This window comes from Rhodotorula paludigena (assembly GCF_050403205.1).
Source record: "Rhodotorula paludigena JCM10292 DNA, Rt_paludigena_JCM10292v1_ctg14, whole genome shotgun sequence".
Taxonomy (NCBI): Eukaryota; Fungi; Basidiomycota; class Microbotryomycetes; order Sporidiobolales; family Sporidiobolaceae; genus Rhodotorula; species Rhodotorula paludigena.
In genome coordinates, this window is record NW_027481444.1 from 84,010 (window position 1) to 110,657 (window position 26,648).

Consider the following 26,648-nt stretch of genomic DNA (forward strand, 5'->3'; position numbering starts at 1 on the left):
CGCCGTCTTCAGCTAGTCAGCGTTCGGAACCCCCTCCCCCCCTGCCTCTTCTCTTTGTACTCATTCTGCGTATGGTTCACAACAGAAGTACTTACGAATTGCGCGGTGCTATGTTCACTACCTTACGTTTTCGAACATGCCAGCACGCGGAAGCAGTCTGAAGGTTGCGCATTGCATCTGTGTCCCGCCTTGGCGCCGGTAGCTTCCAATGTGGGTTCAATACTGGCGTCACACGTTGCGAGATCGAAAAACCACTGTATCATGTCCCGCCGGCTGAAAGAATCGCACGAACTGTCCGATCGCTACGTCTCCTTTCCTCTCTCCGCCAAGCGAGCGTCTGAACCTGCTGCCTTGTTCGCTTGCTGCATTCTGCGTATGGAAGTCGAGGTTCCCGTCGCGGGGCCGTCATCTATCCCCGCCCCTCCGCCCTCTGCTCCTCCACCAGCTGCTGGACCTTCAGGACTCTCTGCAGGCATCGCAGCGCGCGCCCAATCTGCGCTCAACCGCCTCAACGAGCTCATCGATGCCGAAGAGGCACTCGTGCACAACCGTGCGCAGAAGCGCAGCGCCGCAAAGCAGAACGCGCCTGCCGCGGGTGCAGGTGGGGAGACGGCGACGCGGTCCTGCTCGGCGTGCAGGAGGCACAAGAGCAAGTGCGTGCCGAGTGACGTGCCCGACAAGTGCGTCAGGTGCATCGAGCTCGGCAAGGCGTGCGTGTACCCGGGCGTGCGGAACCGCGGAGCGGGCAAGAGGCTCAGCAAGTGCGTCTAGCTCTCCATCGTCCGGTGGGTGCGATGCTTACAAACCTCGCACAGGAACCATCGCGCCTTGCTGAGCATCAAGCGTGACCTCGAGGCCGTTTTGGCGGGAGATGATGGCACGGATGTGCTGGAAGGCAGCTCAGACGGCGACGACGATGGCCGCTCCTACGCCGCAGGGAGCATTGTTGGGTGCGCACACAGATTTGTGCGGAAAACGGGCGTTGACTGACTTTCGCTCGCACAGCGACGACGAGGCGGACACGCAGCTGCTGAGCAATCCGCTTGCCCTCCTCGCGCACTCCTCTTCCGAGTCGACCAGCGCCGCGTCGCGCAGCTCGACTTTACAACGGAGTCTGATACCCAATCTCACGCGAGGCGAGACAAACCGTGCTGAAGAGCCGGTGCAGGCGGGCCTGCTCACTGCAGCAGATTTCAAGCGCCTCATCTCGCTGTACGGCTTTCGCCCTCCGCGCTGCGTCGGACGCTGATCTGTTTCATTTACAGCTACTTTGCAAGTCTCCGCCCCTTCATGCAGCTCCTCGACTCGCGGTTGCACACGCCCGATTGGCTTCGGCTCAATTCCCCTTTCCTCGCGACCTGCCTTGCCTTCGTTGCTTCCACCTTCGACCCACTATCCGCACATCAGACAGAGTCGCTCAAGACGCACGCGCTGCAGCTTGCTACCGAGATCTACAATGCTGGCCTCAAGAGTCTCGAGATCCTGCAAGGGTTTTATGTCCTCTCGTACGTCCTGTACAGCCGATCACCAGACGATAGGCTCATTTGTGTTCGAAATGCAGGCACTGGTCGCCACCAACGGCCGACCCGTCGGAAGAGCGCGCCTGGTCCTGGCTGTGGGATGCTGTGTAAGCCTTCGGCGCGGCATCAAGCGAGCCTGGTCATTTCGCTGACGCGCCTTTGAACCTAGCCGCATGGCGACCGAGCTCCGGATCGACATTCCCGTCGAGGGATCAGCCCTCGATACCTACCGCTGGGCTTTGCCGCCGACGGTCAAGGAGTACGAAATGCTGGTCGACAACCGCAAATGGACGTGGGCGATGCTCTTCAATGGCCGATTGGCGTGCGTCATCAGTTGCCATACTACCGAGGATATGCGCTGATAGCCTCGATGCGTAGGATGAGCGTACAGACCGGCCGCTTCGACTGTGCTGGCCCCCCGCCAATCCTCCGCGGACCGCACGCCCCGCCACCCTCTTTTCCTTCCGATCATCCCACCTACTCCCACATCGCCAATTTGCACGTCAACACGCTGCAAGTACGCTTATCAGAGACAGTCCCGATGAACGAGGTCCGGACTAACGACTTCAGAGCGCAGGTCCGCAGCCTCAACCTCGCGAGCCAGCTCAGCGATGAGCGCAACAAGGGAGGGCTGCGCGAGCAATTCATGTCGTTCTGGAAGCCGGAGATGGAGGCATGGCGACGGCGCTGGCCCGCTATCAGTGCGTACCACAGTATGACGTGCGCGTGCTGCCCGCGCGAGGCTAACAAGTCCCTTCCCTCTTGCCAGACCCGTTCATCGACATTCACGCCGAAAACATTGTCATCATGCTCAATCTCGTCGCACTGCGCTTCCCGGGCGACTCGCCCAACGCTATTCTGAATGACTGTATGGCGGCTGCTATCCGCACGATTCAAAAGGTCGTCGGATGGGAAGACAAGATGATCCAGGTTCTTTACTCGTCCAATTACATGATCTGGCATATCGCGTACGTCTTTAGGCAGCGTGAGTATACTCGTAGGCGCTAATCTTGATCGTGATTTCCGCAGATACGGCGCCGTCCTCCTCCTCCAGGTACCCTTTTCTAATAGACTTGACGTTCCAAAGAGCTGCTGACACTGCCTCTTCAGCTTTCCCTGCGCTTCCAGAAAGAAATATCGACCGACTTGCGCAACCGATGCCTGCGCGTCGCCGTGATTCTCGACCAGATTGGCCGCAACCGCCCGAATGCGTGCGTTCCTGCCACGTTCCCTTATCGCCACGCGATTCTCGCTCACGTATCTTGCTCCTGTAGTGCTTCGTACGCGACACTGCACGCCAAACGCATCCGCGTCTTGTGCGAGTCGACCCCCGCTCAAACGCGCGCAGAATCGCCGCTCCCGCCCATCCTCGCCTCTGACTCGTACCGACCGCTCGACATCCCGCCTCAACCGCCAACCTGGCCCATCCCCCCTGCGCCGCCCGTGCTGCCTCCACCGCAGACCGTGGCCAACCCGCCGCCGCAACTCAGCGATGCAGCGGAGCTCTCGACTTTCCCGCTCACGCTGCCAGAGCTTGATTGGGACGTGAGCGCAAGCGGAGGGATGGACTTCCTCGACATGTCGGTGCAGGATCCGACGCTGAGCTGGCTTTGGGACGCGACGCCGCTGGGGATGGAGCCGGCTGGAGCGGACTCTGCGGAAGAACGTATCTGGGTGCCTCCCGGCGCGCAGGATACCGGTCACGACAGTTTGTAGAGCTGTAAGAAGCTATAAAATCACCTGTGCAGACCGTACGAGCTATTCTGCTCGTCCGTGCTGGCGCGGAAGCGGAAGAGCCCCTGCGCTTCCTCCTACTTCCACCTTCACTTCGGCCTAATTCGACGCTATCAAGCTCGATCGTTTCCAATAGTACGCAACGTCTCGGTACACCAGCCTATCCAGCCCTGACGCTCTCGCTGCAGTGCACGCTCCATCCTCCGACCTCGACTTCCTGAATGCGACTTTGGCGCGTCACGAATCTCAATCGATCGCACAAGCACCGCATACGGCAGAAACAGAGTCTGCCAACGACTCTGCGGCGCTCACACCCTCAACAGACGTTGCGTCGTCGACTTCTTCCCCCACTTCCTCAGCCGCTTCCGCCGCCCAGCCCGACCTCTCCTCATTCATAGCGACGCTGCAGACGACCCAGCGACAAGCAAATGAGCTGGGTGCATCCAGTGCGCTGAACGGATCAGCGAACGAGACGGTCGACGAGGCGGATCTGGACGAGCGTGCGCTGAGCGAGATGCTCGCCAAGCTGGACGACGCCGAGGGGACCGCGATCGACCTCGAGGGGCGGCTCGACGGGCTACTGAGCTCGCTCGACCAGATGCTCGGCGCGCTCGGGGCGGGCGAGCTCCGGAGAGGCGGTGCGGGCGCGAAGGAGGAGGAGAAGGAGGCGACATCGTAGCGCGGGACCAGCCGTGCAAGGAGCACGCGTGTTGTACAAGTCTGTATGGTCCTTTCTCGGCCAGGTCTCTGTCGAACCGAGACCTGACCCTTGCGCCGTCATCATCGCCGCCCCTCTTCCTCGTCCTCATCGCTCTCACACGCTTGCACGACCTAGGGAAACTCGTGTGCTGCGCAGTCGATCTCTGCGAGTCTCGTGCAGTTGCTTTGCCCGCTCGTCAGGCCCCTCGTTCCGTCTGCACCGCGCTACCCCGCTTCATCAGTCGACAAGCAAGATGGCAGACTATTGGGTTTCTCGCGACAAGTACTACTGCAAGTACTGCAAGATCTACATTGCAGACGACAAGCCGGTTTGCCTAGCCTCCTCCCCTTTCCTGCGTGGCGTTCCTGCTGACTTGATTTCGCTTCTTCCAGTCGCGCATCCAGCACGAGACGGGACTGCGGCACAAGGGCAACTACGAGCGCTACATTCGCGATGTCTACAAGAAGGGCATGCAGCAGAAGAAGGACCGGGTCGAAGAGGCACAGGAGGTTGCTCGTGTCGAGGCGGTGAGTTGCGGGTGCATCACCGCATGCTTCCTTGAATCGACGGATGCCGCGCGGCACCTCTGGCTAGGTTTGATGCTGACGCTGTGCATCCACAGGCCGCCGCAGCAGCGATGGGCACCGAGCCACCTCCGCCCATTCCCTCCGCCTCTACCTCCAAGCCGAAACCGGCTGCCGTCTCTTCCGACCCCTACGCAAATTACACGACCGCCGAATTCCTTGGTATCAAGGACGACGCCGCCGAGAAGGCTGCGGCCGAAGCCGAGTTGCGCCAGAAGGAGGGTCGCATTGGCGAGTGGCAGCGAGTCGTCAAGCCCGCGCCTACGTTTACGCCGCCGCCTGCGGAGGCCGCAAAAGTGAAGGGAAAGGGCAAGGCGAGGAACGAGGGCTTCGTCGGGCAGGCGGTGCTCGGGAGCGCGGCATCCGCGCCGCTCAAGCGCGAGGACGGCGCCGATGAGGAGCAGAAGCCGGACGTCGCGCAAGGCGACGCTCTCGCTGTGACCACGCCGGCCGGTGACGTCGAGAGCGTAGACGAGGAGATGAGCGTCTCGAAGAAGCGGGGCTACTTCCAGGAGCGTACGCTCGCACTCGACGATGATGACGACCCGTACCTCGCCTCGCTCGGTGCTGGCACTATCAAGGTCAAGAAGCGCCGGCTGACGGTCAAGGAGCAGCAGGCGGAGGAAGAGGAGCGCGCGCGGGTCGAGGCGGAGCGCGAGGCTGCGCGCGTGAAGGCGCAGGAGCAGCGCGGGGTCAAGGGGCAGTGGGAGGCTGTCGAGCTGGAGGAGCAGCCGATGCTCGAGTTCGACACGCCTGCAGCCACAGGCGAAGGCGCCGAGCAGGACAAGGCCGCAGCGGACAACTCTGAGCTGGCCGGCGCGGATGGCGAGGAGAAGCCTAAACCGACTACCGGGTCGGGCTTCAAGAAGCGCAAGATGCACGGCGCGGCGGCGGCGCGTAGAAAGTAGACAAATGCAAGTCGTTTTACTTTCATTGCACCGCACAGCGGTGAGCCTACGAGAGGGAGTCACCTTTCGCGTCTCACGTTGTCGCTTTCTCTGCCCTTTTCCGGATGCTTCCGACTCGTTGACTTCGGCCTCAGGCTACAATGGCACCGGCCGTCATTTGCACCGGCTGGAATGGTCGCCGGCAACGCGCTGTCACCTCCTTCGCGCAGCACTTGCTGGTCCTTTTCGCTCCGATATCCCGCAAACCCAGTCTTCTCCTCTGTGGCAGGTCTTACGAGAGTGTCTGCTTCGAGGTACTTGTGGTCCGCGCCATGCAGAGGAGCGGACTGACTGTGCTACTCTCCTGCGGTCGAGACCACTTCCGCTCGCCGCCCTCGAGCGTGCCTACCTCACTCTTCTCCGCATGCTCCGAACCTGACTGCGCTTTGGAGTACAAGGGCATCTTTCGCTTGGCGAGATACGCGCGCACTTTGCGTTAACCTTGTCGTATCTCCTCAGATTCTCCACCCCCGACCCGGCCGAGCAGCGTAGACGCTACTGGAGGCAAACTGGAGGGGTCTGTCTATCAGCCGCTTGGTGCCGCATATCTTGCAGGGCTCACAGATACCTCCGCAGCATGAAGTAGGCGATGCGGGCGATTGTCGCAACTGTGAAACGGCGCTTGAGAAGGCTCAGCGCGGAAGGCTGGATCTACTAGCAGGCGCTCACAACTTGCCAAAGCCGAAACGGTGGGAACGGGGATCACGGATCAATAAAGAGCATAATCATTCTACAGGTCTAGCAGGTATCCGCGCGGGCAGGTATACAGGACGTACAGCAAAAGGCGATAGACACAGAGGATGTCTAGCGCGCGGGATGTCTCTTCTACTTTGAGTGTATGCAAAGTGTATGGGTAACGCAAAGCAGATGACCGTGGTCGAGATGAGAGGAAGGCCGCCCCTCTGGCCCCCTCGATCAGGCTGGTCACTCAAACCGAGCCAGAGTTGTCGGCGCACGACCAGGGACGGCCACCGTTTGCACGGTAGTCGTCACGAATTGAAATGCTGTGTACCGAAGTGACTATTAGCGGCGGCACATCACAAGCGAAGGCAGAATTGGCGTACACTGAGCCGTAAGCACCGGCGACAAGAACGAAGGAAGCGACGAGGATCACAACCACGTTGTATACGATCGCAAGCTTGGTAGAGAACGAGGTGCGCTCGCCCTGACGCACGCGCGCGCGTACATCGAACAAGTACATGAAGGCCTGAAAAGACGGAGGATAGCCGGAAGTCAGCCGCCGCACGACTCGACAACTCTGAGCAGCGCTCGGCGAGCATGGAGAAGGCGTACCTCGGCGTGCAGACACAGGAGCGACGCAAAGATGGCGCCAACGAGGCCAATCAAACTCGAGAAGACCGGAATGGCGCTCGAGACGATGTAGCTGAAGAGGAGGGTCACAAGAACACAGCTGAGCCAAACGACCCAGTGCGTCTTGGTCGAATTGGTGAGGTGACGGGTGCCGCGGAGGAGGCGCATGAAGAGGAACTTGGCGGGCATCTGTAGTGCGGCAGAAGTCAGCACATCGTACGGAGCCGTCGTGAGAGCGCATTTCATCCGTCCATCCATAGATCAAGATTTGGAGGGGCTTACATGAGTGTAGAACACCGAGGTGAAACTGCACAGTTGGGACATCAGCACCTGATTTCCCGAGAGAAGGGAGAGGAGGGAAACGCACAGGAGACCCGGCAGCGAGAAGCCGTACGAGATGCGCTTGAGCAGCGGACCGGCCGTACCAAGTGCAGGCGAGGCGACGTATTGGCCGGCGTAGTAGTAGACGACCACGCCGACGGTGAGGTAGAAGGATGTGACGAAGGTTTGGCACTGCGCATCGGAAAGAAATGAGTCGACTGCCGCCCGAGTTTGACAAGTGCACGCACCAGGAGCACGGCCTTCTTGAAGTCGCGCGCGTCACGCATCTCCGAGGCGATGGGAAGGCTACAGATACGAAGCAACGTGAGCCAGGATCAAGTTGCCCTTGAACGCGGAACTCACAAAGCCGGCGTGCCCGAAAAGGCGAAGAGCAGACTCGAGACGGCAGTCATAGCCTCCGAAAAGGACGGGCTGTTGAAGAGACGCATCTGGAGGTCGATCGGGCCCTCCTGGGGCGCGAGCGACGGCCGGCCACCGACTGCGACGCCGATCACGACGATCATGATGGCAATGACAATTGTGATGAGCGCGGGCCAGCCGAGCCACTTGATCTTGTCGAGCGTGCGGAGAGACGCGACGGGGTAGGTAGCGATGGCGGCGACGGCGACAAAGATGGCTGTGCATGCGCCATGCAGAGATAGGGCGTTCAATGCGGTCGACAGACTCAGCAGCGCGGAGGCGCCAACCATGGCCGTGACTGTATGAGCGACTGATGAGCGCCGAGGTGCGGACAAGCGCGGTTTGCGGAACACGCACAGAACCAGTAGGACCAGCCGAAAAACTCGCCGCCCCACCGACCGAAAACGAGCGTCATGCAGTCTTGCAGGGAGTCTGTGGCGAGAAGCTCAATCCGTCAGCCGCACGAAGCCGCCAAGGGATAGGAGTGTGGAGGCGAGGACGTACAGACCGACGGGTGCTTGAGCTTGAACACTCCGAGGTAGTAGTCGCTCCAGGTAGTGAGAACGGCAAAGAACAGAAAGATCAGGATGCCGGGAATCAAGCCGAGGGAGTGGAATGTCGCAGGAATGCCGCTGTGCGGATGCGAAGGATGAGCGTGAGCGCGCGGCTACAGAGCGGTGGCAGCGTTCGCGAACGCACAGGACGCCGACACCGATCTGCGACTTGACGAGAAGCACGGCAGTCGAGGCCCAGCCGACGCTGTGCACAGCAAGAGGGCGGGTCAGCGACGACAACGCAGTGGCGCTTTCACGCGGCAGAGGAGCGGAAGCGGCTTGCGCACCTGCGGTAGTTGACATCGCCGTCGCCGAAGACCTCGTTCTTGTCTAGGCTGCTCTGCGAGCCGACGTTGCTGTGCACGACGATTGCCTCGCGGTCTTCACGGTCGTGCGACTTGAGGTCGGCCGCCTTCTCGTGCTTGTGCGCGCCGAAAGACGGTTTGCGGAAGCCCATCTTGACGGTGGTATCGGAGAGAGAGAAGCGGAGTGGACGGCGTCAAGCGGCAGTCGAAGAAGACGGCCGGATGCGCGTGCAGCAAGTGGAGGAAGCGAAGAAGCGGCAAGCACCCTCAGAAGATGGAGCAGGGCCGCTTGCCCCGGCGCTCTGGGGGCCGACCCGTGTCACATGCAGGAAAAAGCGCGGATCCGCATGCTGGTGCCGCGCGTGCCTGCCTCCCCCCTGCCTTCATCAACCGATGACGTCGCTGATCCTGGTCTGATGCGGCGCTGCTGTCGGCGTTCTTCCCTTCTCCGCCTGTGTGCTGGCTGCAGCAGTGCCTGTGCTTGCAGAAAGCGCTCCTTCTGCTGCTCCGGCCAGGCTCTTCACCGCGGCAAACTGTGCCGCAGCATTGCTGGGCTCCTCGTTTTTAGGGTCGCGGTGACCCGGCCGCGCAACCGAGATCGTGTGGGTCAGGCACGGGGTCGTGCAGGGGGAAGGCCTTGGGAAGGCCGCCCGCGGCTGCAGGCGGAAGCTGTTTCTCACCCGGGCCCCTTGTCCCACGTCGGCAAGACGCGAGTGGCCGGAAAGCTTCTGGCGCACCGTTCCAGTAAAGGCGTCCAGTCAGCACAGCAGATCGACAGCGAAGGGCCATCGAAGCGACGGAAGCGAGCGAAGGTTTTGGGGGGTGCGGACAGTAGCCTGACTTAGCGGACATGAGCAAGCCAGCTGCAGATCCTGTCGAAACTTCGCTGCTGACGCTGATGAGGTTTGAACGTGAGCGAGATGTCCGGCGACGGAAGCTACGGTAGCTGCCCGTCCTTGACGCAGACACCGGGGCCATCGTTGCGGCGCAATCTGCCCACTCGAATGCTCGCACAAGCTTGTGGATTGATCACGATGCGAGATCGCCTTGGCGCACGAGATTCAAGCTTAGTTGCGCGGGCGACTCGAGGGGCGGCCATGACAGACGCAAATGCGCCAAAGGGCGGACGCGCAGCACATTTTGCGAGATTGCTCTGCGAGCCTCTGAAGTACAGACGAATGAGGGACAGCAAAGCCGCCGGACGACCAGAGGCAAGTGGCGGAAGGAAAGAAATGAAAGCAACGTTTAATCTCCTCGCTTACTGCCGTTCACGTTGACGCGCAAACATCGAATGAGAGTCAGGTATCCTTTGCGCTCAATAGTACTACAACCCCATAGTATTTGCGCATTTTGGTGTCAAAGAAGATCGTCTACAGCGGTGCCAGGCTTCTGTCGGCCTGCCCGCTCTTTTTGCAGACTCGATGAGCCCGCACTCCGTCGGCAGCGGGGCTCAAACCGAGCCCGAGTTGTCGGCGCACGACCAGGGACGACCGCCCGATGCGGCGTAGTCGTCGCGGATGCCGAGACTGCGGGTCGGACGAACTAGTCAGCGCGAAGAACGAGGGGCGGGGCACGAGACGGGACGATGCGCACATGGAGCCGTACATGCCGCCAACCATAAGGAACGTGGCGATGAGGAGAATGACGACGTTGCCAGCAATGCCGAGCCACATGAGGCGAGTGCGGTCCTCGCGGACCTTGAACTTGGGACGCAGGTCATAGAGCCACATGAAGGCCTACGATGTGAGAAGGACAGGATGTTGTCAGTCTCTGTAACTCAGAAAGACAGCGCGGCCCGTGCAGCGCTCGTCTCCGGCTCCGCGCAGGAGGCGACGAGAAGAGTGGAGGCGGAACAGACGTCGAGGCAATAAGACGGGAAATATCGCTCACCTCGGCGTGCAGACTCATGCTCGTACCGAAAAGCGCGCCTGAAAGCATGGAGACGTCAGCATGGGACATGCGGTGAAATCGAGTGTGGGAGGGGACGGACCGATGAGGCCAACGAGGCCGCCAAAGACGGGGATGGCCGAGGCGATGATATACGAGAACAGGAGGCAGCCAAAGACGCAGGCGAACCAGACGAGCCAGTGCGTCTTGGTGTAATGGTTGAGGTGGTACGAGCCGCGGAGGACGCGGACGAAGATGAACTTGCCCGAAAGCTGCGGTCAAGCGGTAGGTCAGGCTCGCTGCGACTTGGACTAGGCGCGAAAGCTGGCGCACGTGGGTGAAGATGATGGACGAGAACGAGAGACCCGGGAACGCGATGCCGTAGGCGATGCGCTTGATGAGGACACCGGCGGTGCCGAGCGCCGGCGATGCGACGTACTGACCAGCGTAGTAGTAGACCACGCAGCCAATGGCGATGTAGAGCGACGTCATGAACGTCTGCGATGCAATGACGGACTTGCGGAAGTCGCGCGGGTTGCGCATCTCGGACGCGATGGGGAGGTAGACGGGCACGCCCGCGTACGAGAAGAGGAGGTTCGAGATGGCGTTCATCGCCTGCGCAAACGACGGGTTGCCGACGGCGCGGAAGTCGGCGCTCCAGGGACCCTCCGGCGGCGCGAGAGCCGGGCGACCGCCGACGGGGATGGCGATGGTGACGAGGAGGACGGCCGAAAGGATGCTGACGAGCGCAACCCACGACACCCACTTGATGTCGCTGAGCTTCGGCAGGAGCGCGAAAGGCAGGACAACTGCCGCCGAGACGACGACGAAGACGGCGGTGCAGGTCGCGTGCATGGACATGGCGTTCAGCGAGGTCGTGAGACTGAGAAGACCGGAACCGCCAACGAAAACCATGACTGCGAATTGTGCAAGTTCAGTACCGATTCGAGACAGCCGGTTGAACAGAAGAGGGGAAGTGACCGGTTCCGCGAACTCACAAAGCCAGGTAGCGACCGAGAAGACGATGCCGCCGATCTTGCCGAACATGAGTTCACCACAGTCGGCGAGCGAGTCTGGGAGTGCCCGATATGAACGGTCAGCTGATCGTCCTGCGCATCCGCAGCAAAAGGCATAGCGCCAGATTGAGCAGACGCACAGACTTGCGGGTGGTTCAGCTTGAAGACACCGATCTCGTAACCTGCAGACCGGAACTGGTCAGCTCTCGACCCACGAGGAGCGGGCAAGAGGAAGCACTCACTCGTCCAGCCGGTGAGCACGGCGATCACAACGAGGATGACGAGTCCAGGCGCGAGACCCAGCGTGTGGAATGCGCTGGGGATGGTACTGCATGGACATTACCGAAGACCAGGTCAGCTTCGCATGCAGGACTGGCATGAGCCGACCGGAGATGAGAGTCGGAAATGGCGGTCTACTCACAGCACGCCCAAGCCGAATTGCAGCTTGCACAGAATAATCGTCGTCCAAATCCACCCCATGCTGCAAGACCCACGCTCATCAGCCGCCATCCGGGCAAGATCTGGCTCGGCGAAGCGGTGGCGGAGCTGCGCACCTGCGGTAGTTGACCGTCTTCTCGCCTCCCTGCGCGCCGAAGACGTCGTCGACCTCTGTGCCCTCGGCAATCGTGTCCATGCGCCCCTGCTGCACTTCGGGGTCCGCCTCCTTGTCCTCCGGGCGCTTGGAAAGGGTCGTCGTCGAGCCCGACGCGAGCGACGAAGCGGTGGGTGCGCCCATGCTGGCGGGTCGCGCGTGTAATCTGTTGAAGAGAAGCGGGACACGGGCGCTCGGCCTGGACAGAAAAGCAGCAAAGGACGCGACGAGCTGAGCGAGAGAAGCGAGCAGGAGAGGCGCGCCCGTCCGCCAGTCCGCGCTCACAGTGCGCGCCAGCAGAGCTGTGGAGAAAATCAGAGCCCAGCCCCTCGTGACTCAAGGCTGCCGTGAGCGGGGCCAGCGCTTGCCGCGTGCCGATGCGAGGGATTGAGCGAAGTTTTCCGCAAGGAAGCCGAGAGCGACGGGACCCCGAAGCTGAAAAAAGCGGAGAGGCGTGCCTTGGCCACCACCGCGGCAGGCGGCAAAAAGGCGGGAAGCGGGAGTCCACGACGAGGTAGGTAGAGAGAGCGGTAAGAGCCTGAGAGGCGTGGTCACGCCGCCCCGTTGGTGCGGTCGAGTTTATTCGGCCGAGTCGAGGCGGAGCCGGAGCCGATCAGCGAGCAAGGGAGGTCGCCCGTCATGAGCGGGGCTGTCACGCCTCGCACGAGTCCAGCGCAATGCTCAGAGGGCTGCCTGCGACCTGGGCGCCGTGCAGGAGCCGGTCGTAGGCGATAAGGCCAAGTGAGGGGAACGAGGCGATCTCGCGACGGGACGCCGTCGAAGGTCAACTCGGCTCCTTCGATAGTCTCGCATGCCGAACCGTGGGGGTGGTAGCCGTGGGTTGTCGTACCGGTTACCTACCTATGTGCAGTCCTGCCGAGTGCGCTGCCGTCTCGGCAGGAGGATGCTCAGCCGTCCGAAATAGGTTCAACGCGGTGTTGACGCGGTGCAACAATGGTTCCTCGACGCCTTATAGCGTCACGAGCGTCTGAAAAGATTGTCTACGTCTCAGCATCGCACGCAAGACAGCCGCGCTATGTAGCCGTGCGAGGAAGAACAAGTCGCGTCTTTGTCGCTCCACTTCGGCCAGCTTTCGCTCCAACCGCCCGAGATGGACAGGCAGACGGGCTCAGCCGCAGCGTACACGGCGGTGGGTGAGGGCAGGGACGCGCCCTCGCCGACCAAGCGTCGCAAAGTCGAGCCAGTGCCCTCATCGCTTTCGGCTCGTGTCGACGCGGGGTTTGCCTCGTCGCCTGCAGGAGCAGCTGTGGGAAAGGCTTCTGAAGAGCAGACACGGTTGCAGACGCGTGTGCCTGCGCCCGTAATCCTCCTCGCGCTCGCCGTCTCGCTCCGCGCGACCGCTCAGTCGCTCCTCCCCTCTCTCGCCAAGCGCCCTTCGTCCGCGTCGGCCTCGAGCCAGGCGCGCTACGCCCAGTCGTATGCAGAGTATGTTCGCTCGGCGATGGGCGCAGTCGCCGTGCTTCGTGCGGCCGTGCAGCTCACGGCGGGCGCGAGCGAGTTCAGCGGTGGGAGGGTCGAGTTGCGCGCGAATGCTATGCTCGGCGAGACGCTCGTCGACCTGTACGAGGGTAGCGGGAACGAGAAGGTGGTCGCGCCTGAAGCGGAGAAGGCTGTCTCACGGGCGGTACGTTCAGTCTCCTTGCCCCGTCTTCGGGAACATCGACACGAGAGCTCATACATTTCTGGCCTTCACTATACAGCTCGCCATCGCTCAGAGTGTATGCACCGCTCCGCCTCCTGCCTCGCGTCCAACGGCTCACCAGCATTCTGATCACAGCACCCCTCGCTCGCACCCTACGTCCCACTGGTCAATCTCCTCCAGCTCCGCCTCTCCCTCTTCTCGTCGAAACCACTCAAATTCATCCGTACGACGCTCCGCCGCCTCATCACCTCGCTCACCTCCTCTACGCCCTCCCCCGCCCTGTCCGCCGCAACCTACGCTGCCCACGCCTTTACCGCGTCCATCCCGGGCGCGACTGTCGAAGAGAAGCTCTCGGCCTGGGCGACGGTGCACGACCTCGCGCAGCAACGCGGCGACGAGCAAGTTCGCGTAGTTGCTGCTCTCGGCGAGGCGCGGCTCGCGCTTGAGGCAGAGGACTACGTGCGCGCGAGCCAGGCGCTCGAAGGCGTACACACGCTGCTAGGCATCGATCTTGAGGGAGAGGCGCAAAAGCGCGTGTGGGCGCCGCGCCTGCTCAAGGTGCAGTATCGCCTGCTGTACTGCCTCCTCAAGAGCCAGGTCGGCGAGGCGAAAGCGGCGAGGGACATGCTCAAAAGCACGCATAAGCTGCTCGATGCCGTGGTGGCGACCGCGGGCGGAGAGGCCGCGGGAGACGAGGTGACGGTGCGTGCAGTCGCGGGCTCCTTGCCAATTCAGCAAGCGTTTGCTCACAAGGTTCGGATTATTCGCCTCGACCACACAGGTGGTGACTAGTGCCCCATTTTCAGGAGCTCCGGCTTCCCTGCAGTTCAATGTTCCGTCGCAGTCGTCAATGTACACCTTCGCCTTCCTCGCAAGCGCGGTACGTGTTGGCTCGTCTGTCGGATGGCGACGACACATAGCTCATCGTCGCGCATCTGCTTCTTTTGCAGGCACTGTACCATCACGAGCCGTCGGGCAAAAGCCCTCGAGCGCAGCTTTTCGGCGAAGAAGGCATTCGCATTGTCGACCAGAAGCTCAACGGGCGCGAAGGTTCGTCTGCTGGTCTCGTCTGTGGGAGTCAAAGTACTCACTTCGTTGGCGTTCCGCAGTCTCGCTACCCGTAACGTCTCTCCCGGCCATCTCGACCTCGCTTCGTCGCCACGCCGCGCTCAAAACACGCCTACACCTGATCCTCTCTGCCCTCGGCACCATGCGCTCCTCCTATTCGAACGCCGAGAAGCACGTGCACTCTGCGCTGCACGCTGCGCGCGCCTATGCGTCGAGCGAAGACACCCTCAGCGAGACGCATGTTCGCGCGACGCTCGAGTGGGCGCAGGTGCGCCTCGCTCGCGCGGCGCGGGACGGCGAGGACGAGCGCGAGGCGGAGAAGGCCCTTGAGGGTGTGCTTGCTGCCATTCAGGCGGTGACTGAGGGGTCAGACAAGGGCAGTGGAGGGAGAGGAGCGGGAGGGGCGCAGGACGACCCGAGTCCGCAGCTCGTGCACCTCCAGCATGTCGCGATGCTCTCGCTGCTCCTCCTGCGGATGTCTGCGCTGCCCGGCGTGCTCACCTCGGCGCCGCTCGCGCCCACCGCCACGCTCCTTCGCACGCTCACCGCGCCGTCTCTCTCGGCGCCGTCCGCATCGGCCGCCTCGCGGCTCGTCTCGGCCCTCGCAACGGCGCTCTCGGTTCCGAGCATCACGGCGTCCAAGACGGCACTGTCGAGTGCACTGAGCCTCACCAACTCGATGCAGGCGATGCACGCCCGCGCGGGCGTGCTCGCGCTGCTGGGCAACGTCTTCTTGTGGACGAGGGAGGGCGAGGTGCGTCGACGGCTGCCGCTTGACTCTCCACTTGCCCGGTGCATGACAGGAGGCGGTCTGCTCCAGTATGTTTTCTTCGCTCACGCTTCTCTTCCTCCTTCGCAGGCGCAAAAGATGCTTCACTCGGCTCTGCGTCTCGCCCAGGCGTTCGGCAACCCCGCTCAGCGCAGCGTCTCGCTCGACGATGACCAGGCCGCGCTTCCCGTCGGTCATGCACGGCTGAGCCTTTGGCTCGGGGAGAAGCTGCTCGGTGCGTCTCGCTTTGCGCGGTCCCGCACCCGCTTTCGCGATCACGTGCGCTGACGACCTATCACGACCACGCACAGATTCGTACCGCGTCGAGTCCCGCCCGCCGCCCGACGCTGCACAGCGCATTGCGGCACAGGAACGCGCGAACGAGGCGTGCAGGCGCATGCTCGACATCGAGGCGCGTCAGGCGCTCAAGCAGGACACGGCGGTCAAGATGGAAACGTAGCTTGTTGCAGAGGCTTTTGGCTTGCAAGGCGAGAGCGACGTGGCGAAACAAGCGGGAGAGCAGGAGAACGCGGAAGTTTGGGTTTCCGAATCAGACAAACGCTCTTCTGTTCTCGTCTGCTTGAGTGCTGTGATTCGGTCACGAGTAATCCGAAGATTGCATCGTACGCAAGCAGGACATGCATCGAGTCCTGACGTGTCCGGGACCATGATGACGGCCGAGCGAAGACAAGCGCGAAGTCGTCGCGTCTTCGTGCAATCTCGCTCTTTCCTTTCCACTCTTTCACGACGAGACACAATGGGAGGTACGCTGCTGCCAGCACTGCCCGCGACTCGCTCGTACTGACCGGACACCGCTCTCTCGTCGGACTTCTTCGCTACGCCGCCCCACACCTCCACTCCAGCCGAACACGCCGTCGCCTCGCCTTTTACGCTCGCGAGCACGATCAAACTCCGCAATGGCGCGCAGATGCCCCGGCTGGGCTTTGGCGCATACCAGTTGAAGAACGGCAAGGCGTCGGCGGCGCATGCTCTCGCTATGGGATACCGGTGCGTGCAAGAGTACGCGAGCAGGGCTCAGGGCTGATGTAAAGCTCTTTCCACAGTCACATTGACAGCGCCCGAATGTATTACGTGCGCCGTTCTGACCCTCCCTCGTCAAGCACTTCGAGTCTGACCTTCGTGTCGCGCAGAACGAGGACGAGGTGTGCTTCGCCGTCAACAAGTTCTCGGAGCACACGCCGAACGAGGGTACGGGCAAGGTCTGGCTCACGACCAAGGTCACGGGGAGCGAGCACGGAACGGCCAAGACGGCGAAGGCCGTCGACCAGAGCGCAGAGATTGCGAAGAAGTACGGCCTCAAGTGGGTGCGCTCGCCTTTCTCCTCTGTCGTCTTTGCGGTATTCCGAATGTGCACCATTGACGCTAGATTTACACAGGACCTCTTCCTCCTCCATGACCCGACCGCTGGAAAGGAGAAGCGCCTCGAGGCGTGGAAGGTCCTGCTCGAGAAGCGCGACCAAGGTGTCATTCGCACGGCAGGCGTCTCCAACTTTGTACGCTTCTTGCCGCTACTGAGGGCTTCACTCTGAGACTGACAGTGTCCGGGCAAATGCAGGGTGTCAAGCACCTCGAGCAGATCAAGGAGGCCGGGCTCGAAATGCCTGAAGTCAACCAGGTGCGCTTCTGCTTCTAAACCGTGCTCAGCTGCACCTACTGACCCAAATTTGCCGTAGATCGAGCTCCACCCGTTCCTGCAGCAAAAGCCGATCGTCGAGTACTGCCAGAAGCACGATATCGTCATTGAGGCGTACTGCCCGATCCTCCGCGGGCAGCGCTTCGACGACGAAACGCTGCAGAAGGTGTCAAAGAAGGTGCGCCTCTCCGGCTGCTTTATCATACGTAGCGCCATGGCTGATCCAGGCGGACGGTGCAGCACGACACGTCGGTCGCGCAAGTCCTGATCCGCTGGTCACTCCAGAAGGGCTACGTCCCGCTGCCCAAGTCGGACACGCCCGCGCGCATCCAGGCCAACGCCGACCTGTTCGACTTTGAGCTCGACAAGGACGACATGGCCGCGCTCGATGCGCTCGACGAGGGAAAGCCCGTCTCGTGGAACCCGGTCAACGTCGACTAGACCCGCTCCCCTTCTCTTTGTAAAACCCATTGACGCAATAAACCCCCTATATATCGCAATGCTGTTCGATTTGACGTTTTCAAGGTGGCAGATGAGCCCGCTCCTATGCTTTCGTCTGCTCCGTCTTGACTACGGGCCTCATCAATCGCTTGTCCTTGGGGTCGATTACGCCCTGAGGCGGCTCGAGCCTCTTGAGGATGCGCGCAGGGACACCACCGATCACGCAGTTGTCGGGGAAGACGCCCTTGACGACCGAGCCGGCCGCGACGGTGCAGCCTAGGAAAACGACAAAGGAAAGTCAGTTCAGCGCAGCGCAGGCGTAGGGAACGTGCAAAGCAGGGCTCACCGTTGCCGATGACGGTCCCGGGCAAGATCTCGGCGCCGCCGCCAATCCAGACGTCGTCGCCGATCTGTTAGATTTGCGCCAGCGTCCTGTCAGTCCTGGTCTCCTCGGTCCCATTCCGGGGTCAGTCACGCACCGTTACCGGGTATGCGCGGTCGTACCATCCCCTGCGCTCCTCCACGTCGGTCGAGTGCGTCGTGCAGTAAATGTGCACGCCGGGTGCGAGCACAACGCGGTCGCCGAACGTGATGTCTGCGCCGTCGAGGAAGACGCAGTTGACGTTGGCGTAGAACAAACCCTTGAACTTGATGTTGTAGCCGTAGTCGACGTAGAAGGGCGGTTCGATCGCGAGCTTCTTGGCGTCGTCTTGCGAGATGCGGAAGAGGTCGCACAAGATTTGACGGCGCGAGTCGGGCCCGAACTGGTCGAGCACGTTGTAGCCCGGTTTGTATTCGGGCCAGGGGTGATGCTGTAGTGCGATGAAAGGTATTGAGCATCGCAACAATGGAATGTGAACAGACGAAGCGGAAGCGACCAACGTTGTAAGCCTGTAAGGAAGGCAGTCAGCTTTTGCCTCTCGCTCGACCGTCCACTCTCAACACTTTACGTACATGCTGTAGCTGACGGGCCTTGAAGCGGTCAGCAGTCATCTCCTGCGAGTCGAGCAGCGTCCGGGTCAGCGAGTGAAGGAGGACCGCAAATCTAGGGCAGGCCGCGCACGTCATCATGGTCGCCCTGGAACCTGTAGAGGAATCGTCAATAACGTCCTGAGCACAGCATGCGAGGCGAAGGGACGCACGCGTAACCCTTGGAAGCCCGTTCCCGCACGCTCAGCGCATCCAACGCCGCAAGCTCGTCGGCCGTCGCCTGGTTCTCAGGCTTGATGGGTACCGTCTCGAACTGTTCAAACATCGCGAGCCAACGGTCCCGGGTGGTAGCAGGCGAGGAGGAGAGCAAGGACGAGCTGCGCCGAGAAGTTGGCCACGGGGAGAGCGGGGAGACATCGGGCCGTTATGCCGCGGACAGGGGAAAGCGGGCCGGCCCTTTCGAAGCAGAGAGTGCGACGCGAGTGTGTCGGCAGCACGGTCGGCAGCAGCACAAGCCGGCAAGATGCGTGCGCGCGTGCGCATTATTGTCCGACGCCGAGGCACGTGCAGATTTTCGCGCTTGCAACAGCACGGCTACTGCGGCTGTTGCCAGTGGCCGACGGCACAGCTGACCCGCCAAGGTGAAGGCTGGAGAATGAGAGAAATATTACAACATGGCGCACTGCCCGTTTTGACCGCGACGGCCGAGCAGACTACAGCACGCAGCTCGCCCGCAAGTTGTCCCGATCCCAGCTGCCGTAGAGCACGGCGGCGTACTCGCGCAGCTCGCGCACATCCTCGAGAGCCTGTACATTTGCATGTGCAAGCACAGCCTGTCAGCTTGGCTCGCAAGTGAGACAGTCAGAGCGCGCAGAGCAGACGCACCTCGACAAACTCATTCCCGTTGACTCCGCTCGCGAGAACGCTTCCTTCGGTGGCGCCAGCCGGTCCCGACAGCCTCGTAAGAAGGGGGAGCAAGCTCGCCAGCCGCGCCTGCTTCTCCGTGACGTCCTCGAATCGCGCCCCGCGGTCCTCCGCTTGCTGCGGGGGCGAGGACGACGAGCGAAACGCCGGCTCGAGCTTTTCGACGACGAGCGAGAAAAGCTTGTCGAGACAGAGGGCGCGGACGAGCGCTGCGTCGGGAGAGTCGAGCGCGTCGTTCGTTTCGTTCAGGAGCGAGCGGAGGGAGGGCGAAATTGGGTCGGCTGCGCCATGGCGGGAAGGCGAGAAGGAGGGCGGGAAGGCGTGTTGCGAGGAAGATGATGCGGGTGGTGATGGTGTGTAGGATCCGCCCGAGACGAGGGTCTGAATTTCCTGGGCCAGTGTCGGAGGATGAATGGCAGACGAGAAGCTGCACGTCGCAATGTGACCTTGTCAGCACTTGAGCCGCGACATGAGAGACGGCGAGTGCAAAGTGATGAAGGCGCTTGCGACGTACCTGTGCGGCTTGCCCGTGTTCACGTCTAGTTCGACCCGACGACGGATCTCGCCGAATAGCGCGCTGAGCTCGCCATAGACCAGCGGCGTCTTCAGCCCCATTCTGCGAGCATCAGGGATGTCAGCATTCCCACATCCTCGTAACGCAAAGCGCATCGACTGCAGGCGATACCGCAGACATTACGACGGAGGGGGCGCGACTCACGGTCCGACCACCTCCTCCACCACCTTCTCAACCCTCGTGCTGAGCTCCTTCCACCCCTCGTGCAGCAGCCACCAGCTGAACGTCAAATACCGCGTCTCGAGCTCCTTCCTCTCGCGCTCCTTCTCCCTCGCGCGCTCGTCCGCCGTCGGCGGGAGGCGCTTGGCCTCGTACAGCGCGCGCTCGAGGTCCTCGTCCTCTTCATCTTCGGGCGCGAGTGGCTTGCAAAGATTGTCGGAGGAGGCGGCGGCGGAAGAGGCGGAGGGGAGTTCGAGCGAGGTGCGCGAGGGCGTGCGCGGTGGAAGGGACGAGAGGAGCGAGTCGATGTAGCTGGCACGGCCGAGGAGCGCGAGCTGGACGTGCGTCTGGAGGGTGAGGAGGACGAGGACGTAGAGCGAGGTAATGAGGCGGGTAAAGGCTGCGGAGCGACAATTTTGAAGTGAGTGGCTCCCGCGCGTAACAACCATCATGGACACAGGGCACCGATGATGTCCTAGAGGGACGCGAGCGGATCGACTCACAGAGTAGCTTGATCTCGTGCCACAGCTCGGCTTTGCTCTTCTCCGGCACCTTCTCCTCCTCGACCGCCTTCTCCGCGCCATTCGCGAAGTGACCGTCGGGAGCTGCACCGGCTGCGCCCGCTCCGTCAACCTGCACGTCCTCTGAGGCTGCAGCCGTGACTGCCACATCTCCCGCCCCCGTCGTAGCGCCCTCCAGTTCCGCACTCGGCGGTTCCTCCACGCCCTCCTTGACGATCTCGGCCCAGCTCTTTCCCAAGACGCTGGCCGCGCCATCCGACTCCACGTGTCCGTTCGCGATCGGCGCTGGAGGAGAAGCCGCTTCATCTCCGTGAGGCGCAGCCCTCAGAGCGGGAGAAGAGGAAGGGGGGGAACGGGGTTCGAAGGCGGGTGCTGCCGGGTTGAGGGCAAGCTTAGCGGATGAGGCAGGCGCTTCACAAGTGGGTGCGGCAGAGGATGCGGTGGGAGGTGCGGCGGAAGCGGAGTGATCGGTTGATTCGGAAGGAGGGTCGAAAGACGCGGCGTTCTCGCTTGGAGCGCCAGCACCTGTCGGGGTTGTCAAATCTCCGTTCAGATGCGCGACGGTCTGCGGTGTGTCGACTGACGCCTCGACATCATCGCCGGCACCACCGTCTGAGGTAGCCGCCTGACCGTTTCCGTTCGGCAGAGCAGCGCCGGCCGGCGGCTGTTGCGCAGATCCGGGCCCAGCAGGGTCAGCCTCTCCGTTCACGCGGACCTCGTCCTCCTGCGCGGCCTTGCGCGCCTCCTCAAGTCGTGCCGCCTTCTCCCGCCTCGCCAGGTCGGCGAGCAGCCTCGAGCGCGCCTCGACGTCGAGCGCGGCGTGCAGCTGGGGCGCGACAGTGGGTACGAGAGCGAGGACGGTGAACTGGCTGTCCTGTAGATTGAGCGAGAAGCGCCGTGCGAGGCTGCGAGCGGGTCGAAGTGGGGAGGACGTGAGCGACCGTGAACAGAGCAGGAGCACCTCCTGCGTGGGAGGGATCACTGCAGCGGCACAACATAGACTCACTCGTCGCGCTCGTTGCCCTCCTTCCTGCTGCGCTCTGCCGTCTCGACGACCTTCCCGAGTGCCCACTGCCCGACGACGTACGCCCCGCCCAGCGCGCTCGCCGTGTACGCCAGTCCGCGCCTGCGGTTCGAGAGAAAGGTCGCTGTCGAGCTCGCCGCTGCACCTGGGAGCGAGAGGAGCGAGGCGAGCATGGCGGCTGCCTCGGAAGCGGAGGTACGACGAGGACGAGCACGAGCACGCGGCAAAGGGCGAGCAGAATCCGCTGGTTCCGGTGCGTAGACTGTGCAAGCCGTGCACGTCTTTGTGCAGCTCTTCGAGAGCCGCTCGCAGCGTTGCAGGCGCGGCGCAAGTTGCCGGTCGACCCGGTTCCTCTTCAACCTCGTCGACACGTCATTTCCACACCAACTTGCTTCTGACTATAGGCAAGTACCCGAGTGCACGCACCGCAGTCAGAAGAGGCATCATCGAAACAGATTGGAAGATGCTGGGACCGAAATCGCTTCCTGCCAACTTCCTGCCGGAAAATGCAGATGCGCATGTCCGGGCTTCTCAACATGAGCAGCGAGTGATACAACCTCTCCCTCCTGCTCTACATGACCACGCACTTGTCCTTGTCCGGCTTGCCTCCGCTCTTGGCCTCGGTCGCACCGGACGTCCGCCCCTTCCGTATCCTCCGGTCTTCCCGCTCCCCATCCCGCCTTCCGCCGTCCCTTCTGAGCGGTGTCCCAGCCTGAGCAGTATGGTGTGTTGTGCGCTCCGCACCGCGAGACGAGCGTCGCGGCTGGGGCGATTCGGCATCTCGCTGCTCGCGGTCCAGCAGCGCGCGAGAGTAGGCGTCTTCTTCGGCCTGCAGCTGGCGAGCAAGGGCGGCGCTGCGGAGCCGAGAAAATTTCATCAATAAGCGCGTTCACAGACGGGCACGGATTGAAGCAAGTGAAGCTGGACTCACTCCGCTGGATCGTCGAGCCCTTCCGGCGCCCTCTCCCGCTCCCGCTCTTCCTCTCTCCGCCTCCTTCTGCTCCCGACCCAGTCCCCGCCCCTGACGTTCGCCTTTCTGAGCGCGGCGTCAAAGAATGCGCACTCGGCGCCGTCGACGTCCTCGAGGCTCTCCCACACAATGTCCTCCTCGGCCGCGAACGCCGAGTCGGTCACGAGCGTGAACAGCTCCGGGCCTTCTTGCGCCAGCTGAGAGGCTGAGAGGGCCGAGGAGGGCGCGGTTGGGCGGCGGTACAGGACTGAGAGGTGCGAGTTGCGGAAGAGCGCGGCAAGGCCGGACGGAGGGAGGAGCAAGGGTGTCGTGCAGAGCGCGGAGAGACCGGGGTAGGAGAGCTGCGTCGCCGTCGAGGAGAGAAAAGACTGAATGAGGTAGGCTGCGTAGGCAATCCCGAAAGTTCTAGTCAGTCCAGAGTCCTCACTCAGCGCGGAGGGGGAGACAGACGCACCCCTTCGAACCTTCTTCTGCTCGTCCTCGCTCCATCGACTCCGTCTCTCCACCTCCTTCAGCAGCTGCTCCTCGCTGCACTCCTCCTCGCGAAGCACGAGCCTGTCCGCGCCGCCCGCAATCTCGCACCCCTCGACGACGCACTCGACCGCGCGGTCGTAGCTCCCGCACCCCTCGGCGCCGACGAGCGCCGCATACGTCTCGGCGTCGGAGGGGTCGGCGAGCCAGCCGTGCAGGAGCGGGATGCGCGCGAGCGAAAAGAGGGCGAGCTCGCCGGCGCCGGCGCCGCTCGACGACGAGGTGAAGCCGTCGATGCGGTCGAAGCGCGGGTCGAGATTCAGACCGTAACGCGTTTGCGGCAAGATCGAGAGCGCGGCAGAGAGCGAGAGCTCGGTTGAAGGGGTTGCGGGAGGTGCGGTCCCTGCCGTAGAAGGGGACGAGGCGGGCACCGAGGTAGTCATGCGGAGGAAGTAGTCGGCAAGCAGATTCGACAGATACGAGTAGGTGACAGAGGTCCGGCCCGGGGCGATGTCGAGGTCATTGCGAAGGATGAGAACGTTGCCTGCGAGTTTCGGGGCGTCAGCAAGCGGTTTCTAACGATTCGTAAAAAGCACGAACGCACAGAGCGCGATGAGCGAGCACGGCCCGTTCTGATTCTGGCAGATGATCCGCACGCGCAGTCGACCGTCCGTCTCGAAGCCTTGTACACGACCCTCGCCGTCCGCAGCAGCATGCGGCGTTGGCGGAAGCGGCGGCCAGACGATCGACTTGAGCGCCCACTCCTCCTCTTCTGGCTCGGCGGGTGCGGGAGGTCGTTGCGACGCGACACAAAAGTCGGCCAACTGCCGAGCAAGGTCTTCGGGCGAGGCAGGGGCGGCGGAGGGAGGGGAGGCAGGGTCGGCGGGGCGAGCGGGCAAGGCGGGCGCCTCTCGAGATGCTGAAGCGACGTCGACAGGGTGCAATGACGGTGTTTGTACTGTGTCGGGTCCCTTGTGTCCCTGCCCGCTGCTTGCGCCGCGAGCAAGCGTCTCATCTTCGCCGACCCCCACCTCGGTCGCAGCCGTCGGGTCCTGCACCTGCGCCCGTGCTACAGCAGGTTCGCCGTGCTCTTCAAGTTGACTGCGGGCGATTGAAAGGTTTGATCCGCTCGCGAGCGCGCTGTCGCTGGCTGGAGCTTCGGGAGCAGGTGGAGGAGGCGGTGCTGGCGTGTCGGCAGAAGCGTCTGGCGCCGGGGAAGCACCTGCAGCTGATGTCGATGAAGCACTCGAGTGTATAGGGTTGTCACGGGTCGCTTGCTCGGGAGACTGACTCAACATGGTGAGGACGAGAGAAGGAGCGGAAGGAGCATGAGAAGGCAGCAATCATCGATGGGTCATGCAGCGCTACGCGAGAGTTTGCTCTAGCTTGTACTGTAGGCAACGCTCGAAATTGTGCGAATATTCTAGAGGAAAGGAAAGCGCAGGAGGTTCTACACAAAAAGACCAACGAGGGAGGCTCACTCCTTCCGCAAGTAAATCGCCCTCCGGTCCATTCTTGGTCCTGCGAAACGGTGAACGTCGTGCCTTCGAGCACCGGGTCGAAGAGCGAGCCCGTCTGTATAGGTGGATGTGATCGGAAGCGAGGCCAGGCATGCCCGCGAGCCATGCTTCTTGTAGTCCAAATCGGAGTAGCCAAGCGTGCTATATCTCGGTCCGTAGTGGAGAATACCCGAGGCTCACAGCGTCGCATGTAGGAGGCTGAGTAGAGGAGAGAGTGCACATGGCAGCCAAGATGTGCCGGCCAGCCCCGCAGCTGTGACAGCGGCAGAGCCTCGTGAGAGCGTGAGAAGGACAAATGAGCGTGCAGCCGGGAGCAAGTCAGAAAACGATGTGAGAAGGTTCCGACGAGGCGCATCTGGTCCGGACGGGGGACGGGCAGCGAGCGGCGCGGCTGGCGTGCTGCGAAGGCGTGTCCGAAGGCTAAGTAGTGGGCGATCTCCGGGCAAAAGTGCATGTGCGCTGCAGCCGTCGCCGAGACGCAGAGCCTCGAGAGTGGAGAACGAGTTCCGAGAGCTGGCAAGCAAGAGGTGAGAGGAAGCGATAGAGGAGGAGGAGCGAGACAGGCATCGGCAGGGGTGCGCCGGCGGGGCAGGCGAGCGAGCGTGTGCCTGTTTCCGTTCTGGGCAAGCTGCACGAGAGCGGCGAGTGCTCGCACCTTCTCCCCCTCCTCTCCCTCTCTCCCTCCCGCACTCGCCTGCAGTCTGTTCCTTGCCGCTACCATGCGCTTCGCTTCGTCCTTCGCTGGCCTCGTCGCCGCCGCTGCCTTCGTCGCCGCCCAGAGTGCGTCCCTCCGCTCCTTGTCCGAGCCCCACCTCGCAACCTTTACCGCCGCCCGCGGTCTCGCCACTTGCTCCAGCGCAGTGGCGAGTGCCCCGAGCTGATGCCGATTGGGGCTGTGGTGCTTTTGAGCGCAAGCTTAGCCGGCCACAGCCCTCATGTGGCGAGGGCGAGGGAGCGATTCGCTCAACACAGAGCCCCATCCCTCGCATCAGGCCGCATCGCTCCTCGCACACAGCTCGAAAGAGCACGCGCAGGCTCGGCATTGCTCGATGTGTTGCTCATCAACACGCTAGGCGCACCAGCGGATCAGCAGCGGGTCCGCCAGCGCGAGAAAAGGATATCACGGACTGACCCCGTCCACCTCCTCGCGCAGCTCCCCTCTTCATCAACACTCCGAGCCAGCTCTTCCAGTGCCAGGTGGGCTTGAGGACCCGCGACAACTGGTCGTAGCGATCAGCGGCTGACCTTGTCGACCGATGCAATCTGCAGCCGGTCCTCCTCACTTGGGGTGGCGGAGAGGCTCCGTACTACGGTGCGTAGACCTGTTGAGGCAGATGCGTGCTGTCAACTGACGCAGTACCTCGTCTTGCAGTCCGTGTCGTGCCCGGCGGTCAGCCGACCGCGACGTGAGCAGGCCCTGGCCCACTTACCTTGCCAAATGGCGAACTCACCTTGCCTTGGATGTCCGCAGCCCGCTTGCCACGCTTCAGTCGGCCGTTGATGCCACGACGTACAGCTGGCGCCCGGCATTGGACGTCGGCACCGAGATCACCCTTCTCGTGTCGGACAACCGTGGCCAGTCGCAGGGCAGTGCCCCCGTCACTATCATGGCCGGCGACACGTCGTGCTTGAACCAGGCGTCGTCCTCGTCGGCGAGCTCCTCTGCGTCGAGCACCTCGTGAGTAGAAGCGCGCACTTTGCACCTTTCCGAGAGGAGCACTCACCATCGATGTCGCGCAGGGCCAGCTCCTCGTCGTCCGCCGCTCCCTCGTCGTCCTCGACTAGCGCCTCGTCGACGACCAGCAGCTCGACCACCTCGTCGTCCTCGTCGTCGTCGACGACCACCTCGTCCTCGTCGACCACCTCCATGTCCCCGAGCTCGACCTCGTCCCAGATGACCTCGACCTCTGCGAGCGGCACCATGGGCTCGGCGGCTGCCTCGCCCACCAGCGGCGCTGGCTCGCTCAAGGCTGGCTCGGCGCTCGCCCTCGTCGCCGGCGCCTTTGCCATCGCCCTCTGAGCAGTTGACCCCCTTCCTCGTCCCGTGATTCCGTGCTCCTACTCTTAGC

General features: G+C 62.6%; 10 protein-coding genes across 10 annotated transcripts; 5 read left to right on the top strand and 5 right to left on the bottom strand.

The window, feature by feature from the left end:
- Window positions 1-375: 375 nt before the first annotated feature.
- JCM10292_007137 (uncharacterized protein) lies at window positions 376-3,933 on the top strand (the record flags this gene model as incomplete). Its single annotated transcript, XM_076648213.1, has 13 exons — window positions 376-761; window positions 816-950; window positions 1,006-1,212; window positions 1,266-1,505; window positions 1,562-1,627; window positions 1,690-1,842; window positions 1,899-2,037; window positions 2,098-2,221; window positions 2,290-2,488; window positions 2,550-2,574; window positions 2,631-2,731; window positions 2,795-3,228; window positions 3,443-3,933. The coding sequence occupies 13 exons, from the start codon at window positions 376-378 to the stop codon at window positions 3,931-3,933; spliced, it is 2,700 nt and encodes an 899-aa protein (XP_076506160.1).
- Window positions 3,934-4,207: 274 nt separating this feature from the next.
- On the top strand, window positions 4,208-5,446 carry JCM10292_007138 (uncharacterized protein; the record flags this gene model as incomplete). Its single annotated transcript, XM_076648214.1, has 3 exons — window positions 4,208-4,282; window positions 4,347-4,481; window positions 4,577-5,446. 3 exons carry the CDS (start codon window positions 4,208-4,210, stop codon window positions 5,444-5,446), a joined length of 1,080 nt encoding a protein of 359 aa, XP_076506161.1.
- A 967-nt stretch (window positions 5,447-6,413) lies between these two features.
- Window positions 6,414-8,548, bottom strand: JCM10292_007139 (uncharacterized protein; the record flags this gene model as incomplete). Its single annotated transcript, XM_076648215.1, has 11 exons — window positions 6,414-6,489; window positions 6,550-6,692; window positions 6,779-6,985; window positions 7,079-7,103; window positions 7,164-7,309; window positions 7,366-7,423; window positions 7,481-7,835; window positions 7,895-7,969; window positions 8,042-8,169; window positions 8,237-8,296; window positions 8,379-8,548. 11 exons carry the CDS (start codon window positions 8,546-8,548, stop codon window positions 6,414-6,416), a joined length of 1,443 nt encoding a protein of 480 aa, XP_076506162.1.
- Window positions 8,549-9,846: 1,298 nt separating this feature from the next.
- Window positions 9,847-12,035, bottom strand: JCM10292_007140 (uncharacterized protein; the record flags this gene model as incomplete). The annotated part of the gene is made up of 10 exons (XM_076648216.1): window positions 9,847-9,922; window positions 9,990-10,132; window positions 10,287-10,324; window positions 10,387-10,555; window positions 10,617-11,200; window positions 11,282-11,356; window positions 11,440-11,481; window positions 11,542-11,627; window positions 11,721-11,780; window positions 11,854-12,035. The coding sequence occupies 10 exons, from the start codon at window positions 12,033-12,035 to the stop codon at window positions 9,847-9,849; spliced, it is 1,455 nt and encodes a 484-aa protein (XP_076506163.1).
- A 967-nt stretch (window positions 12,036-13,002) lies between these two features.
- JCM10292_007141 (uncharacterized protein) lies at window positions 13,003-15,851 on the top strand (the record flags this gene model as incomplete). The annotated part of the gene is made up of 7 exons (XM_076648217.1): window positions 13,003-13,536; window positions 13,690-14,256; window positions 14,336-14,434; window positions 14,505-14,604; window positions 14,664-15,376; window positions 15,482-15,626; window positions 15,703-15,851. The coding sequence occupies 7 exons, from the start codon at window positions 13,003-13,005 to the stop codon at window positions 15,849-15,851; spliced, it is 2,307 nt and encodes a 768-aa protein (XP_076506164.1).
- Window positions 15,852-16,148: 297 nt separating this feature from the next.
- JCM10292_007142 (aldo/keto reductase) lies at window positions 16,149-17,486 on the top strand (the record flags this gene model as incomplete). Its single annotated transcript, XM_076648218.1, has 8 exons — window positions 16,149-16,155; window positions 16,255-16,399; window positions 16,456-16,483; window positions 16,543-16,716; window positions 16,789-16,905; window positions 16,968-17,027; window positions 17,086-17,223; window positions 17,286-17,486. The coding sequence occupies 8 exons, from the start codon at window positions 16,149-16,151 to the stop codon at window positions 17,484-17,486; spliced, it is 870 nt and encodes a 289-aa protein (XP_076506165.1).
- Window positions 17,487-17,589: 103 nt separating this feature from the next.
- JCM10292_007143 (sugar O-acetyltransferase) lies at window positions 17,590-18,741 on the bottom strand (the record flags this gene model as incomplete). Its single annotated transcript, XM_076648219.1, has 6 exons — window positions 17,590-17,762; window positions 17,833-17,896; window positions 17,966-18,298; window positions 18,441-18,482; window positions 18,550-18,571; window positions 18,629-18,741. 6 exons carry the CDS (start codon window positions 18,739-18,741, stop codon window positions 17,590-17,592), a joined length of 747 nt encoding a protein of 248 aa, XP_076506166.1.
- Window positions 18,742-19,129: 388 nt separating this feature from the next.
- PEX3 (Pex3p) lies at window positions 19,130-21,791 on the bottom strand (the record flags this gene model as incomplete). The annotated part of the gene is made up of 6 exons (XM_076648220.1): window positions 19,130-19,222; window positions 19,302-19,767; window positions 19,855-19,956; window positions 20,059-20,473; window positions 20,577-21,499; window positions 21,601-21,791. The coding sequence occupies 6 exons, from the start codon at window positions 21,789-21,791 to the stop codon at window positions 19,130-19,132; spliced, it is 2,190 nt and encodes a 729-aa protein (XP_076506167.1).
- A 398-nt stretch (window positions 21,792-22,189) lies between these two features.
- Window positions 22,190-24,357, bottom strand: JCM10292_007145 (MINDY family deubiquitinase; the record flags this gene model as incomplete). Its single annotated transcript, XM_076648221.1, has 4 exons — window positions 22,190-22,472; window positions 22,550-22,970; window positions 23,043-23,603; window positions 23,664-24,357. 4 exons carry the CDS (start codon window positions 24,355-24,357, stop codon window positions 22,190-22,192), a joined length of 1,959 nt encoding a protein of 652 aa, XP_076506168.1.
- A 941-nt stretch (window positions 24,358-25,298) lies between these two features.
- JCM10292_007146 (uncharacterized protein) lies at window positions 25,299-26,599 on the top strand (the record flags this gene model as incomplete). Its single annotated transcript, XM_076648222.1, has 6 exons — window positions 25,299-25,359; window positions 25,733-25,776; window positions 25,849-25,891; window positions 25,952-25,985; window positions 26,051-26,257; window positions 26,320-26,599. 6 exons carry the CDS (start codon window positions 25,299-25,301, stop codon window positions 26,597-26,599), a joined length of 669 nt encoding a protein of 222 aa, XP_076506169.1.
- Window positions 26,600-26,648: the final 49 nt, after the last annotated feature.